At 37.4% G+C, this 13583-nt stretch overlaps 1 protein-coding gene across 5 annotated transcripts in view; it reads left to right on the plus strand.

The window, feature by feature from the left end:
• The window catches only part of PLCE1 (phospholipase C epsilon 1), a 149919-nt gene that overhangs the window by 123085 nt on the left and 13251 nt on the right, over positions 1-13583 (plus strand). For 4 of the 5 annotated variants that reach the window (XM_048310526.1, XM_048310527.1, XM_048310525.1 and 1 more), the window contains exons 15-25: positions 49-110; positions 273-438; positions 2221-2328; positions 2744-2860; positions 2943-3101; positions 4114-4237; positions 5572-5613; positions 6365-6489; positions 7173-7290; positions 11541-11672; positions 12800-13090. In XM_048310526.1, the coding sequence (XP_048166483.1) occupies positions 49-110; positions 273-438; positions 2221-2328; positions 2744-2860; positions 2943-3101; positions 4114-4237; positions 5572-5613; positions 6365-6489; positions 7173-7290; positions 11541-11672; positions 12800-13090 (1444 nt within the window). The remainder of the gene's footprint in view (positions 1-48; positions 111-272; positions 439-2220; positions 2329-2743; positions 2861-2942; positions 3102-4113; positions 4238-5571; positions 5614-6364; positions 6490-7172; positions 7291-11540; positions 11673-12799; positions 13091-13583) is intronic. The other variant, XM_048310529.1, reaches the window with a different exon arrangement.

Genomic DNA, 13583 nt, shown 5'->3' on the forward strand with positions numbered 1-13583 from the left:
TTCTAAGAATTGTTATTATATATCTCTTTAATTCCTTCCTCCTTATAGAAATTTGAGCCTAGTGTGAACATGTGCCAGCAGGGGCTGCTATCTTTTGAAGGATTTGCAAGGTAATTACTTATGCACTAATTTATATATACACGTGTGTATATATATATATGTGTGTGTATATATATATATGTTAAAAGATGATACAAGTGTATTGATGTTTCTAGGAGAGTCAGAAAATGCTCAGCACAGCATAAAATTTCCTCACATCTTCTCACTTCTAGATTTTTGATGGATAAAGACAACTTTGCCTCCAAAAATGATGAATCACAGGAGAATGCTGAGGACTTGCACTTTCCTCTCTCATATTACTACATAGAATCCTCACACAATACTTACCTTACTGGCCATCAGCTTAAAGGGGAGTCCTCAGTGGAGCTCTACAGCCAGGTATGCAGGATTGGATTGTTCTGTAGCTTTCAACATGAACTTGTTTGTTTTACTGGTAAGTTTCAGGAACATGACCCTTTTGCTTTGAAAATCTAAATGTCCTAAACCCCTGCTTGCAAAACTTTGGAAAACATGATGTGTGGGAAAGCTGCCTGTAAGAACAGTTGTGCTCAAATGCCTTTTCTAAGGAAAAAAAAAGGGTTTAGTTTGAGATTCATAGCATTTAGACACCAGTCGGTCTGACCCAACCTACTAAAATTAGACTTTCCCACAGGAAAGACTGATCTAATATTTTAGTTCATTCAGATGTCAAAAACACTACTGAAATACTGTACATTGCACTGCAAAGACAAATTTCAAATAGAACTTCTACAAAGGTTACTTCTAGGAATATTATACAGATTTTAGACTTTATGCCTGATTGGTGGTGAACAGGCGAGGAACAAGTTCTCCCTTGGGCTTTCAGTTCTGTGTTTGTTTGTATATATATATTTGTATGTCTGTGAGTTTGCAAAATGCTGGAGAAAGCATCAAACTTCCTATCAGTAGTGTTTTCATTATGCTGAGTTAATGACTCACCATTGAGAAAAGACTCATCTGGTGTCCCATGTGCTGTCTCACCTGTGGCTATAGACAGAGAGGTGAGGCCGTGTTAGGAAATCCTGAATAACATGAATGTACTGAGTAATGCAGTTGCAGAGGTTCCTGCAGTAGCACTGCATAGTGATCTTAGTATTGTGTTGGTAATAGATGGGAAGTGAGATAGAGATCAACTGCCTTCAAGGTTTGCATGATTAAGAAGAGCTTCTTCCTGTCCCTCAAGTGGCTGTTGCCTGCTGAAGGGGCTCTTTGTTCTGGCTCCTTTAGTCTGGCTCTCACAGAAGTGGTGGAGTGCCAGCTATGGACACAACTGCCTGAAATCAAATTACTCAGGTTTTGAGTAGAAATAATTTTTTATTTGTTCATGAATGGTTTTGCTGCAAATGGGTTTGATTGTTGAGATCTTTCTATTCAGTAAAATATTAAATTGTAGTACAGATGACAGGCATGCTAAATACTGATAGCAATAATAAACTGGGCTACCACAAGATGGGTTATCTCTCCCTTCATCCTTCCTCTTTGCTTCCTTCATTGGTTTTTTTAGCAATGGCTTTCTAAATAAATAAATGAATAATTTAAAAATTGATGAATGAATTGATGGCTGTAAATTAGCTTAATATAATTAAGATGGTCTGGCACATTTCCATTTTAACTATCCTCACAGAAATTTTTAAGACATCATTTTCAGACTTTTATTTATAAAACTAACAATAACAAAAAAGCCCCCAACAAACAAACTGCACGTGCTTTCCCCCTAAGCTGTCATGGGAGCAACCTGGAATAAATTGCTATGTTGCTTTATAGCTGCTTTTGCAGGTAGAAATATGGAAATGTTTCTCTCTCTCAGGAAATTAAGCTGTACAATAAGAACCACCTTCTGCAAACAGATTCCATGTGTCCTCTAAGATACCATGAATTTGAAAGCTTTATGGTATTTTTCCAAGAACATACGTGCTTTCTTAATTTTCCCATCGTTTTTCACTGGGAAATAAGGAATTCAGTTAGGGAATGCACTTATCTGGGCACTATACCTTCTGTGGGCTGTATACTTCACAGAAATTGCTCTTTCCAGCAATTTTGTTGAATCACTGGGCTTTCATTCATCTCTGCAATGTCTGTCTTCTACTTTGATGGTATGATGCTGTGTCTTATATGTGCTTACACTGCTCAATTGCATTGTAGGTCCTTTTACAAGGTTGCAGAAGTGTAGAATTAGACTGCTGGGATGGTGATGACGGGATGCCTATCATTTATCATGGGCACACTCTTACTACAAAGATCTCTTTTAAGGTATGCTGGTAATTGCACATAGAAACAAAAAAGTGAGAAGTTATTTTTTCTGTAACAAAGGGAAAAAGTAATTGCCTACTAGAAAAATACAAATTCTGATGGGCTAAATTCTAATAGAATATAAACTATAGATTATGTCAGACATTAAATTCTCAGCAGTAAATATTACGCTTTTCAAATTAGTTTTTGTAGCATATATAGGGTAATTTTCTGTCTTTTTGTTGTTACATAAGTAACAAAAGTGGGTATTGCCACTTGTGTTGTAACAAGATGTCAGCTTGCTTTGAAAGTACACTGTGGCCTCTCCCTTCTTCCAGAGGAAAGCAGATGTCCAACCCCCCTCTCAGCTAACAGTAGCTGAACTGAGTGCTGCAGAATGATCCCACATTCTTTCAATGGCCTTTCTCTCTCGCAGGAGGTGGTTGAAGCCATTGATCGCAACGCGTTCATCACTTCCGACCTGCCAGTCATCATCTCCATAGAAAACCACTGCTCGCTGCCTCAGCAGCGCAAGATGGCCGAGATTTTCAAGGTAGGCCGTAAACTGCGGGAAGTTATTCCATGCTCATGCCTTGGGATTTTCCATAATACCTCACGTGTTCTTGATATTTCAGAATGTATTTGGAGATAAGTTGGTGACAAAGTTTTTATTTGAGAGCGACTTTTCCGATGATCCCATGCTTCCTTCCCCTGGCCAACTGCGAAGAAAAATCCTGCTTAAAAACAAGAAGCTGAAAGCCCATCAAACACCAGTGGATATATTGAAACAAAAGGTAAAGCCCTTCCTTAACAGCAAGCAGTGAGACCCAACTCTTGTTAGAAATAGTTCCTTTGTGTTTGAAGTTTTTGCTAATCCCATATGTACAGCAGAATAATCTAATACACATTCATGCTTGGAAGACTCACAGTGGATTGCAGTGCTTTCAAATAAGTAGACAACACATACAGTAAATTATAGCTACAGCTTAACTAAATTTTAGTGTATATTAATTTTATAAAACTTCATAATGTTATGATTAACACCACATGCCCTACGTGACAAATAGAAATGAATCTTTTTCTGTGAGGCTATAACATTCGCTGTTCATGTTTATTTGAGAAGTAGTGATATGCATAGAGTATGTGTGTATAATTGTAGTAATTTTTGGTAGAGTTCTGCTTTGTTTCTTTTTTCATATTCAAACCAGGCAAATACTCAATTTCTTACTGACTTTTTGTGGGGGACTCTGCTACTCAAATAGTGCTTATTATTCCCATGTGAGAATTTTTTTGATTTCTAAAAATTAGGGCTTCATCTCTAGTAGTCTCAATCTAATAATGTCTATGGTTAGTCAGCAGTTAGATGGAATCCTTGAAAACTAACAGCCATTACCCAAAATGTAAGCACAATTGCATTAGACTTAAATTCTTGTTATCAGAGGAGTAAATCACACTGATCATACCAGTATATGGATATTCTCCAACTTCTGAAAAAGTATTTAACTGTTTCTGAAACAGCATACCTCAGACTAGAAAAAGGCAGTCTTGAATGATGTGCAACATGGCCATTTTCCCATAATTAATTAGGTTTCATATCTTATTAAGTCCTTTTCTTGCAATACAAGTTCTCTTTATATTCAAACCCTTAAAGGGGTATTTTATCTCGATCTTAACAATCTTATTTATTTCTCACTTAATCTATTCATTGCTTTCATATCAACAAAATAAGATGCAAAGAGTGATGAAAATTCTTTTTCTTTTTAAAAGTACTTAGCAATAATGTAGTAAGTGCTTCTGTTGTTGTAGGCTCACCAGCTGGCACATATGCAAGCACAGGCTAGCAATGGTGCTAGCAACCCCACACCTACCAATGAAGAGGAAGAAGATGAAGAGGATGAATATGACTATGACTATGAATCTCTCTCTGATGGTAACTATAGTTATTTTTTTGGGTTTTTTTTCATTACAGTGCTTTTTTTAGAACTGTAGTAATAAGATATGTGAATATTCTAGTTCAGGAATGAGCTAGGTACACAGTGTCCTTGCATGAGTCTGAAAAGGCTGGAATTCTTCAGCTGGTAGAGAAGAGGACTGAGGGGTGAATTGGAAGCAGGTTTACTGAGTCATGGAGTGGTGGATTAAGGGAAGCAGAGAATGCTACTCGTTAGATCTAGGAGGTGCTCAGTAAAACAAGTGGAAGATCAGTCTAAAACAAGTAAAATGTTTGTGCAGCTCATAGTAAACTTTTGGAATTTGCTGCTGTGGGAAATTGCAGAGCCAAATGGCATTAGCATATAAAAAAAAAGGATTGGACAAATTCATGGGCAGATTTATAAGCAAATGTTACCAGTAGCAGTATTTGGTCCAACATCCCTGTTATTCAGCAGCTGTGATTGTTGGGATGGTACTAGGGAAGTGGACCATGATTAGTGGCTGGTTGCTCTGTTGCCACTGCCAGAAAGAGAATACTAGGCTAGATGGACAACTGGCACAGCTGGGGATGGTCTCCTGAGTGATCAGTGAAGTACTTCACTCACTGCACCTTAAGTCTAGTGGGGACCTGTTCTAGGTACCGTGTTCAGAGAAGATGTAAGGCTTGAGCATGTCCTGCAGCACAGGACTTCTTTCCAGATGGTCTCTTACTTACATTACTTTCTTCTGTGTTTAGGGATTTAAAAAATAGTCATAAAATTAATGAATGCATTTCAGGACTTGACACTGCTTGTGGAATAGCAGTGTTATTTATGAGTTTGATGTCAATGCTGCCTTCAGTTGCATTTTGCCTGAAAGTTGGCGTAACTGGCTACTTGAGCATACTCTTCATGATGAACAGAGTAGAGATAGTGTAGATAGTAAATTGCTGTGAAAACTTAGATCTTTGCTAACAGACTTGCCAAGAAAATATTGCAAACTTAATTGCAGTAAGTGACTTTTGAGCACTGTTCTAGTTAAGAGAAGGTTTGAGAAATCTGAAACTAGCAAGAAACATTCACACCTCCAGTATACAAAAGAATCTGCAGAATGGTTTACTACTTTATTACAATGATTATTCTTTGGAGTCTTTAATTGTGTTAATATTTTGTTAAAACTAATCTAAATAATGGTCTGTAAACTTTCTAAAACAGATTCAGGTGTTTTTTTTTTACCGATACTTTTTTTTGCGTAAGGCTAATAGTTTTACAGCTGACACTTATTTTTCATTTCTCTGGCTCTAAATCTTAATCCCCTGTACTCTTATTCCCTCTCTGACTCGTTTCCCTGTAGCTGATGTCCTTAATGCTTCTCCTGCTCCTAACAGCCAGGAAGGTAAAAGCCATTTGGTTGAGCATTTTAACTGCATGAAATCAGCACTGCATCTTCAGCCTGTTCAATGTGACAGTGTGAATATATAGTTTTTACTTCATATTATAAATGCAAGTAGATATTCTTATATGGCATTGTTAACTGTTCAGGAACTGTTAGAAACCTGCATGTGTGACACTTGTTATGCATAAAAAGAATATGGTCAAAGCATCAGGAATATCAGGAATGAATTGAACCATTCCTTTTGTGACAACTGCAGTATTTTGGTCCAGAAAGACCACATCATTATTAGGCATACTATTCTCTGAAAAATATGTAGCTTTGAAGAGGTATTTCTATAGATGTAAAAAATACTTGTGCATGGTGAAAGCAAGCAGAGGAAAGCCAAAACTTGCTGTACAAAATGTGTACATATTTGATGGGGTTAATTGTGATTGGACTTTGGCATTTTTTTGTCATTCAGGAGTATCAGTTGTTTTTAGATGGAAAACTTAAATCATTAGATGGTTTGGGTTTAAAAATCTGAGCACAAAAGGATGGGCTTTAAAGGAAGTGCAATGTCTCAACTAAATACAAGCATTAAATTTTTAAACAGAAGGTTACTACTCAAGGATGATGCTTTGACCAGCAAATGTATTATTTTACCATCTGGTTATTCATATAAGATTCACAGCACTGTCCACAAATACTGTTAATTCAAATTCAGTTTTCATTTGAAATTGTTTGGATTTATTAAAATCCCATTAATTTTTAGATAATATTCTTGAAGACCGACCTGAGAATAAATTATCAAGTGATAAACTGCAGTTTGAATATAATGAAGAGACTGCCAAACGACTAAAGAAGGCTGACTGTGCTACTTACAATAATAAAGGAAAGGTAGTTCTGCTTTTCCCCCCTTTCTTCTCAGCTATGCTTTGATAGATAACCAGGTTCCAAAGGATTTGGACAGTTCAGATAACTGAGACTTAGATGGCAAATGCACTTTAGAGAAGAGAAATAATAGGAAGCATGGAAGGACAGCAGAGAAAATAGCTTAAATAGAATAGATGCTCACCATACTGTTCAAGAAAAGTCCTCAGAATTTATTGTATATATAGGCTGCTTGGCTGAAAATTAGATCCAGAAGCTTATTTAGATATTTCATTCCATTGATATTGATGGAACTGAAGATTTCATCTGAATATTCTGCATCTTTGTGTTTCAAAATAAGTTTAAAATACCACACTAAAATATCAGATAACCACAACACCTCTTATTAAATCATCTGAAAGAGGAACCAGTGTATTGCTGTTTAATATATTGTAGATTCTTCTCAACATGGATGTGTTTTGTCTAAATGTTTGTAGAACTCACTCTGAATAAGGCCTTTACACACTACCGCAGAATCAGTAACAGGTATTTATGCAGAAATCTGCACATGGGAGGGAGATTTGTTAGGTGAGAGCAGAAACCATTGAGGAAAAAAGAGAGAAAATATTTCAAAGACATAAGTAAGATATGCAAGAGTTCTTCCGCATTCAGTAATACTATTATTAAATGTTCTTGGTATTGTCACTCAGGTTTATGACATGGAGCTGGGTGAAGAATTCTATCTTCCTCAAAATAAGAAGGAAAGCAGACAAATAGCTCCAGAGCTATCAGATCTTGTCATTTACTGTCAAGCTGTAAAGTTCCCGGGTAAGTACACTGCCCTGTTTTATTGCTTTAAGCTTTCTAATTCCTGGAGACATTATGTTTATGTTTTGAATTAGTTTGAAGTAGTCGAGGAGGTTCGTTCTTCATGATTTGGTAGTCTTCCTAGTAACAGCTCCTGGCTGAGAAGTAGTGTTCATAAATTATGTGAATACATACTGTTTGTCATATTAAAATGTTTACAAAAGTGAAATTTGCCAGTCTTCACAACTTAGACAACTGCTTCACTGCCAAATGCCAGATGACAGAAAGCTTTATCTTAAGAGCTCCGAGTTTCCATGTAAGGACCTACTGAATTAAGAAGGAAAATACTCTTAAGACCTTGAAGGAGGAGTGTGTCACATTCCTTTAAGTGACCTCGGTTTAGTGTGTTTCACCTTTGCCTGCAGCTGCATCTTCTGTTCTTTCCCAAGTGGACAGGAGAGGAGCCATTTGCAGGGGTAAAGCAACTTTTCCTGGGGTGAGAGAGGGCAGCTGCTTGCACACTCTCACACAGCCTTCATGGAAGCAGTTACGGAAATAGGAGACTCTTCTTCTGTACAGTAGGAAGAATAATGTTTGCAGAGAAAAGGAGAGGGAGTGACTGAAGAGATCACTGATAGTTACTTGTTCAGTACTGAAATGTGAGGCTGGGTATATTTTGGCTCATACTGTGTACATAAATACTTTTAAATTGAGAATTTATTGTTTATTGATGTGTTTAATGTTTAAATGAAAAATCTGCTTTTTAGTGGAATGGTTTTCTGTGGAAAAGTGAGCAATTCTGCCAAAACATGATCTTATACAAATAGAACTATAATCAGATTAGAGAAGCTAACCAAACATAAAATAGTGTCAAATAGGCAAGATAAACATGCTGGAAAATGGACAGACATTCTTTTCTAATCTTTTATAACTTTAAGAATTGTAGGTGTCACTTGTAAAAATAATGACTTCTAAAAATTCAAATCTGATACTCTTTTTAATGAAATCTGCAATGAGATATCTTTCAAGTAAAATATTTTCTTTTAAAGAAAGATATTCAAGATTAAATGGGGATAGTTAGGGTTGTTCCAAGCATTTTGACACACAGAAAAATTCTGATATGCTAAGAAAACTTCGAAATATTTAATTTTTAATGTAATACTGGTTATAAAAGAAATACCTGCTTCCTTCTCAAATTTCTTCCTCTTGCTTTAAAGAGATCATGAATAGAACAATTAAGAAAATTATCTACTTTCGCAGATAAACACATGAAACTGTAGAAATTACTTTTCCAACAAACTTTGTCTCCTTTGAGACAAATACTGCCTCCTCTGAGGTAACGTAGACTTCCATGGCCACCCTGCCACTGATTGGATTCCTCTGCTCAGCTGGAGGGCACAGACATGGTGCAGTGCCCTGCCCCAGTACTGTCCATTAAATGAGGGGAACAAAGCTGGTAGATCCATGACTATGTAGCCCTACTGCCTGTGCAGTAAAAATCCAAGAGTTTTGGAAATAGAGAGGGCAGAATTCATGTCAGTGTCTGATCAATGGTGTAAATACTTTATTTCTCCATATGTCTTCATGTATTTTTGTTCTGTGTTTACCCTTGCCTACATCCCTGAATGCTAATCACTGATTTGTGACTATAAAAAAGGACAAGGACCATTATGTTCACTTTCCCTAACCTACTGGGTAACACAGACTTCCCTAAGTGTTCCCTGGTCAAAACAGAATTTTTCATGTGGAGAAAATAGCATTTCTTGTTTATAAAACCTCTGGTAACAAGGAACCCAGCATAGCTCATGTTGTTTCTGTGCTTTTTGACCTTACAGTCCTTGCTTAACTTGAATTTCAGTGTGTTAGATGTCACTGCACCCTTATTTGAGAGGCTGAATGTCTGTTCTCTGGGTTCACCCAAGCTGAGGGCAGTGGAGCAGCCCTGAGCACTGCTCCTGGCACTTGGCTCGTCGCCTTGGAGCTGAGATTCTTACACAATGACTAGAGAAACTGAGTACATAAAAGCAGGATTTGCACAACCAAGTGGAGGGAGCAAGGAGTCACCTGAGCTCACCAGCATGAAATTTGGTCACCATCTCCATCATATCAGATTATCTGCCCCTTTATTAATTTCTTTTCAAGAAATTACAGTGAACATAGAAAGGGGAACCCTACATATAAAAGTGCTGTAAATTCTCTTTCAAGGTCTTCAAACCTGCAGACTTTCTCTTGGTCTGAAAGATGTGGTGAGAAAGTGGCAATTACAGTTTAACCTGTTAGTTAGTATGGTGAGAATGAGAAGGGCAGGGAAGCTTTCAGTCCTGTGGACTAAAAATCTAGAAGCAGTAAAGCAGTGTGCTTATATCTAACACATGAGATGGGCACTAAACTCTGTAACTCAAAGAACATGGCACAGGGGTTGTAGGGAAACACAAAACATTTACTCTGTCACTGTGGTAGTACATTAGGATTTATGTACATTATGGTGGGATCTAAGCTGGTCCTACTTTGACCAGAGAGTTGAACCAGGTGACTCCTATATCCTTGTCAACGTCCATTATTTTGTGAATTTATGGTTCTATGAATTGGTAAAGCTATATTCTAAAGTCAGGTTTAAATTGGAGTGAAAAATTGAGCTTGTCTCTGGGAAGAGATGTGTAACATGCAAAGCATGGGAAAGACTGAAAGGAAACTCCCAGATGCAGTGTACCCTGTGGCCATCATGCTGGCTTCAGTCAGCCCTGGGGCTTTGCACTGCACTCTCTGGTGATTTATGAGGTTAGTTTGTTTCCTCAGTGACTGTCTCCAAAATAGCATTTTGAAACCTGGATCTTACTTGCCAAATCCACTTGATCAATTGAAAACTGGGTTTAAATAGTGCTGGAAGCACATAGTGCATAACTCCTCATTCTTCTAGTTCAATTCATATTCCTTGATCTCAGTTTCTACCATCTTCTGTGGTTTATGTATATGCTTGGGCCCAAAGAGACAATAATCTCCAATGCTGAAAACATTTATGTATATTCTAAATGTTACTAACCCAAGCAGTTCCACTGAAACTGTGTGCGTAATTTTAGTAAGTACATGTACACATGCCAGAAAGATTGAGAGCTGAAAATTTGCAGCTCAGTCAGAAAGAGGCCAATGTATCCTCTTTGTGATTTACATTTGTATTTGAAATATAAGTATTAAATCCAGAACTGTCTTTAGGCAGGTGTGAATTGATGTGAATTAATGAGGAACGTTTTAGGAGTCACAGTTAGGCATGTACAGTGTATTTGCTTTGTTATATTCTATATCACAAATGCATCTTGGGTCTTTGAGAGCATCCCATACCTCACTGCTGTGGGTGTCAGAATAATTACTGTGCACTTTAATTTTGATCTGCTGTGTGCTCTCTCCAAGCCAACAGAAAGAAATTAACCTTAAGTGGGATTAAGTCTGTTTACTTCACCAGGATTCAGGTCATGATTTTAATGATTATGTTTCTAGAATGAACAAGTTTGAATAATAGCATGAGTTTTCCAGCTCCACTCCTAGTACATATTGGCCATTAAATATGTAATGGATTTTGCACACCTAACTGTATTTCCCTACACAGAAGATGACTCTGAAAACATTTTGAAGTTAAACTGTTTAACCAACAGCATTTGGGCATTCTATATTATATTATATTATATCATGTCATGTCATGTTATGTTATGTTATGTTGTGTTATATGATATTATATTATGTTTTAAAATAATAATCTTACATTTATTTAATTATATAGATATAGTAATCTTGATGAATTCCATGATATTCACTACTGTACAGATTTATTGCTTCTGTAGAAAAGATTTTTATTTTTTTAAATTATTCCTAGGATGAATACACTGGGACTGTATTTTTTTAGTATCAATTTGGACAATTCAGTAATTTGACAGAAAGCCACCTTCCTCAAGCCAAAAAGTAAAATGGAGAAAAAATTATACCACAGAGAGAGAGCTGTATATTGTACTGCTTCATATGAGTTTCTATATACATGATAGAAATACATACATATATATATTACATATAAAACCATACATAATATATACATATATAAAAGTGTGTATATATGTAAAGATATTAAAATTAAATTATGGAGAAAAATACACTATAGTACCCTTGTCCTGTGTACTATATAACAAGAGTATTCATGCATTCAAAAATAATGTAAAATACGATGGAAAATGTCATGCCCTCTTGGTCATGTTTTTGGCTCATTTATTTTACATTTATGGGAACAGGCTTGTCAACTCTAAACCCATCTGGCTCTAACAGAGGAAAAGAAAGAAAAAGCAGGAAGTCCATTTTTGGCAACAATCCTGGCAGGCTGAGCCCTGGGGAGTCAGCTGCTCTTGCCAAAGCATCTGGAAAAGGTAAAGTTAGCATCTTCTTTCACCAGTCACATGGAATGACTCTGTAATGCAACACATGTACCGTACCAAGTTGTTAAAGATCAAATGCTTTGCAATGTGTAAGACGTTAAACTTTGGAATGGTTTCTCGTTAGCACGGCAGCTATTACAGTACCACTATTACAACTGAAGTGTTGAGTGCAGAATACTAGCATTACTTGGTCAGAAATATGATGACCCTAATTCATAAACAGTTCAAAACTAATGTGCATTTTAGGTGATGTATCTTGAAGTTCGTATTTTAAAAGATCTAAGTGAGTGTTTTCAAAGTACAAATGGAAGCCAGGACTGTTGGGCTGGTCCAGAAAAGAATTTTTATTGTCTGAAGTAGAACTTAGCGGCCTAAAATTCAGCCAAGTCCAAATGTGTAATTGTGCAAATTAGACTCTGCAGGTAATTCAGTTTGTGAACCTGGAAACTGTGCTTCTGCCTATGAACAGATGTAAAGAAATACAAAGAAAGTACAGAAAAGGTTCTGGAGCAGAAATAAGACCCAGATCCCCTGCCTTTGAAGTGGTTGCCATAAACAGATATTTTGAACTCATTTTCTGACTCAAGGAGGGTTGCATTTCTTACAGCCCAAGGGCACAACTGCATCAGACAGAAAAGATTTCCTTCTTGTGGCCAGTGTCCTAAAAGTGAAGAAGTCTGGTGCCTAATTGTAAGGCATATAAATATTTTGCTGCCTCTGTCCCCTAACTTTTGCAGTCTCTGTAGATTGCTTGTTTGGACAATTAGCAGATGGCTTTCAGTCTTGCCTCTCTTCCTCATGTAAAATATATAAATGAGAAGAAGGGAATTTTATTCTCTTATTTTATTCAGGCAAATGCTAATTAGGTATTTATTTATGAAAGTGGTTGTTAGCACATCTAATCATGGTATTACTTCAATATTTGAACGTTGTGTTTCCTCCCATGGATTGTTCTTACTGTGTAAGGACTGTGACACTTGCCCTGAGTAGTGTCATTTTCCAGGATCACCTTTTTCTACCGGAACCAAAGCACACACACACAAACCCACTAGAAAACATTGAATTTTTGGAGTCTCTGGACCTGCAGCTGTACCTTGAGGGCACTGTTTATTTTCCAGGTCCCTTTGATGCGATGCGGCAGACCTGGGAAGATCCTTGCTCTCCTTACAACTCTCCAGCTTCCCTCAGTGCCATTATCAGGACGCCCAAGTGCTATCACATCTCGTCCCTGAACGAGAACGCTGCCAAGCGGCTCTGCAGGCGCTATTCCCAGAAGCTGATCCAGCACACCACCTGCCAGCTCCTGAGGACCTACCCCGCTGCCACACGCATCGACTCCTCCAATCCCCACCCACTGATCTTCTGGCTCCACGGGGTACAGCTCGTGGCTCTTAACTACCAAACAGATGGTAAGGCTACACAAACTCAGGTTTTAATGTTCTAAATGTGCTAGGAGGCCTTAAGTAATGAATTTGTATTTTCCCTGTTTACTTTTCCTTGCTCTCCTGAGGAGATCTACCTGTATCTGTGCAACCCAGCACAAGCAGGTTCAGACCACAACAATCTGGTCCTTGAGAGCCTTGACCCCAGAGTCCAGGAGCTTTATGCCAATGCACCAGGTCCCCTGATAAACCAGAAGTGCCTGGACAGCAACACCTTCCATTTTTATTTTTATTCTGTTGCTGAAGGTTGTTTTTTTTCCCCCAATTTGAGTAACTATTATCCCTTTCTGATAATTTCAAGAATAAAAAGGTACTGAACTATTTTTAACTTGGAAGTGCCTGGATGCTGGTTTAATGTTGACCAAAACATTTTTGGACTATTGGCTATCCTATCTTGTGTTCCTTCACGTTTTCAGTGGGGGATCCATTAGGTCATCTACAGTGCTCTTTCATTCTGCAG

Source organism: Corvus hawaiiensis, chromosome 8, assembly GCF_020740725.1.
Source record: "Corvus hawaiiensis isolate bCorHaw1 chromosome 8, bCorHaw1.pri.cur, whole genome shotgun sequence".
Lineage (NCBI taxonomy): Eukaryota > Metazoa > Chordata > Aves > Passeriformes > Corvidae > Corvus > Corvus hawaiiensis.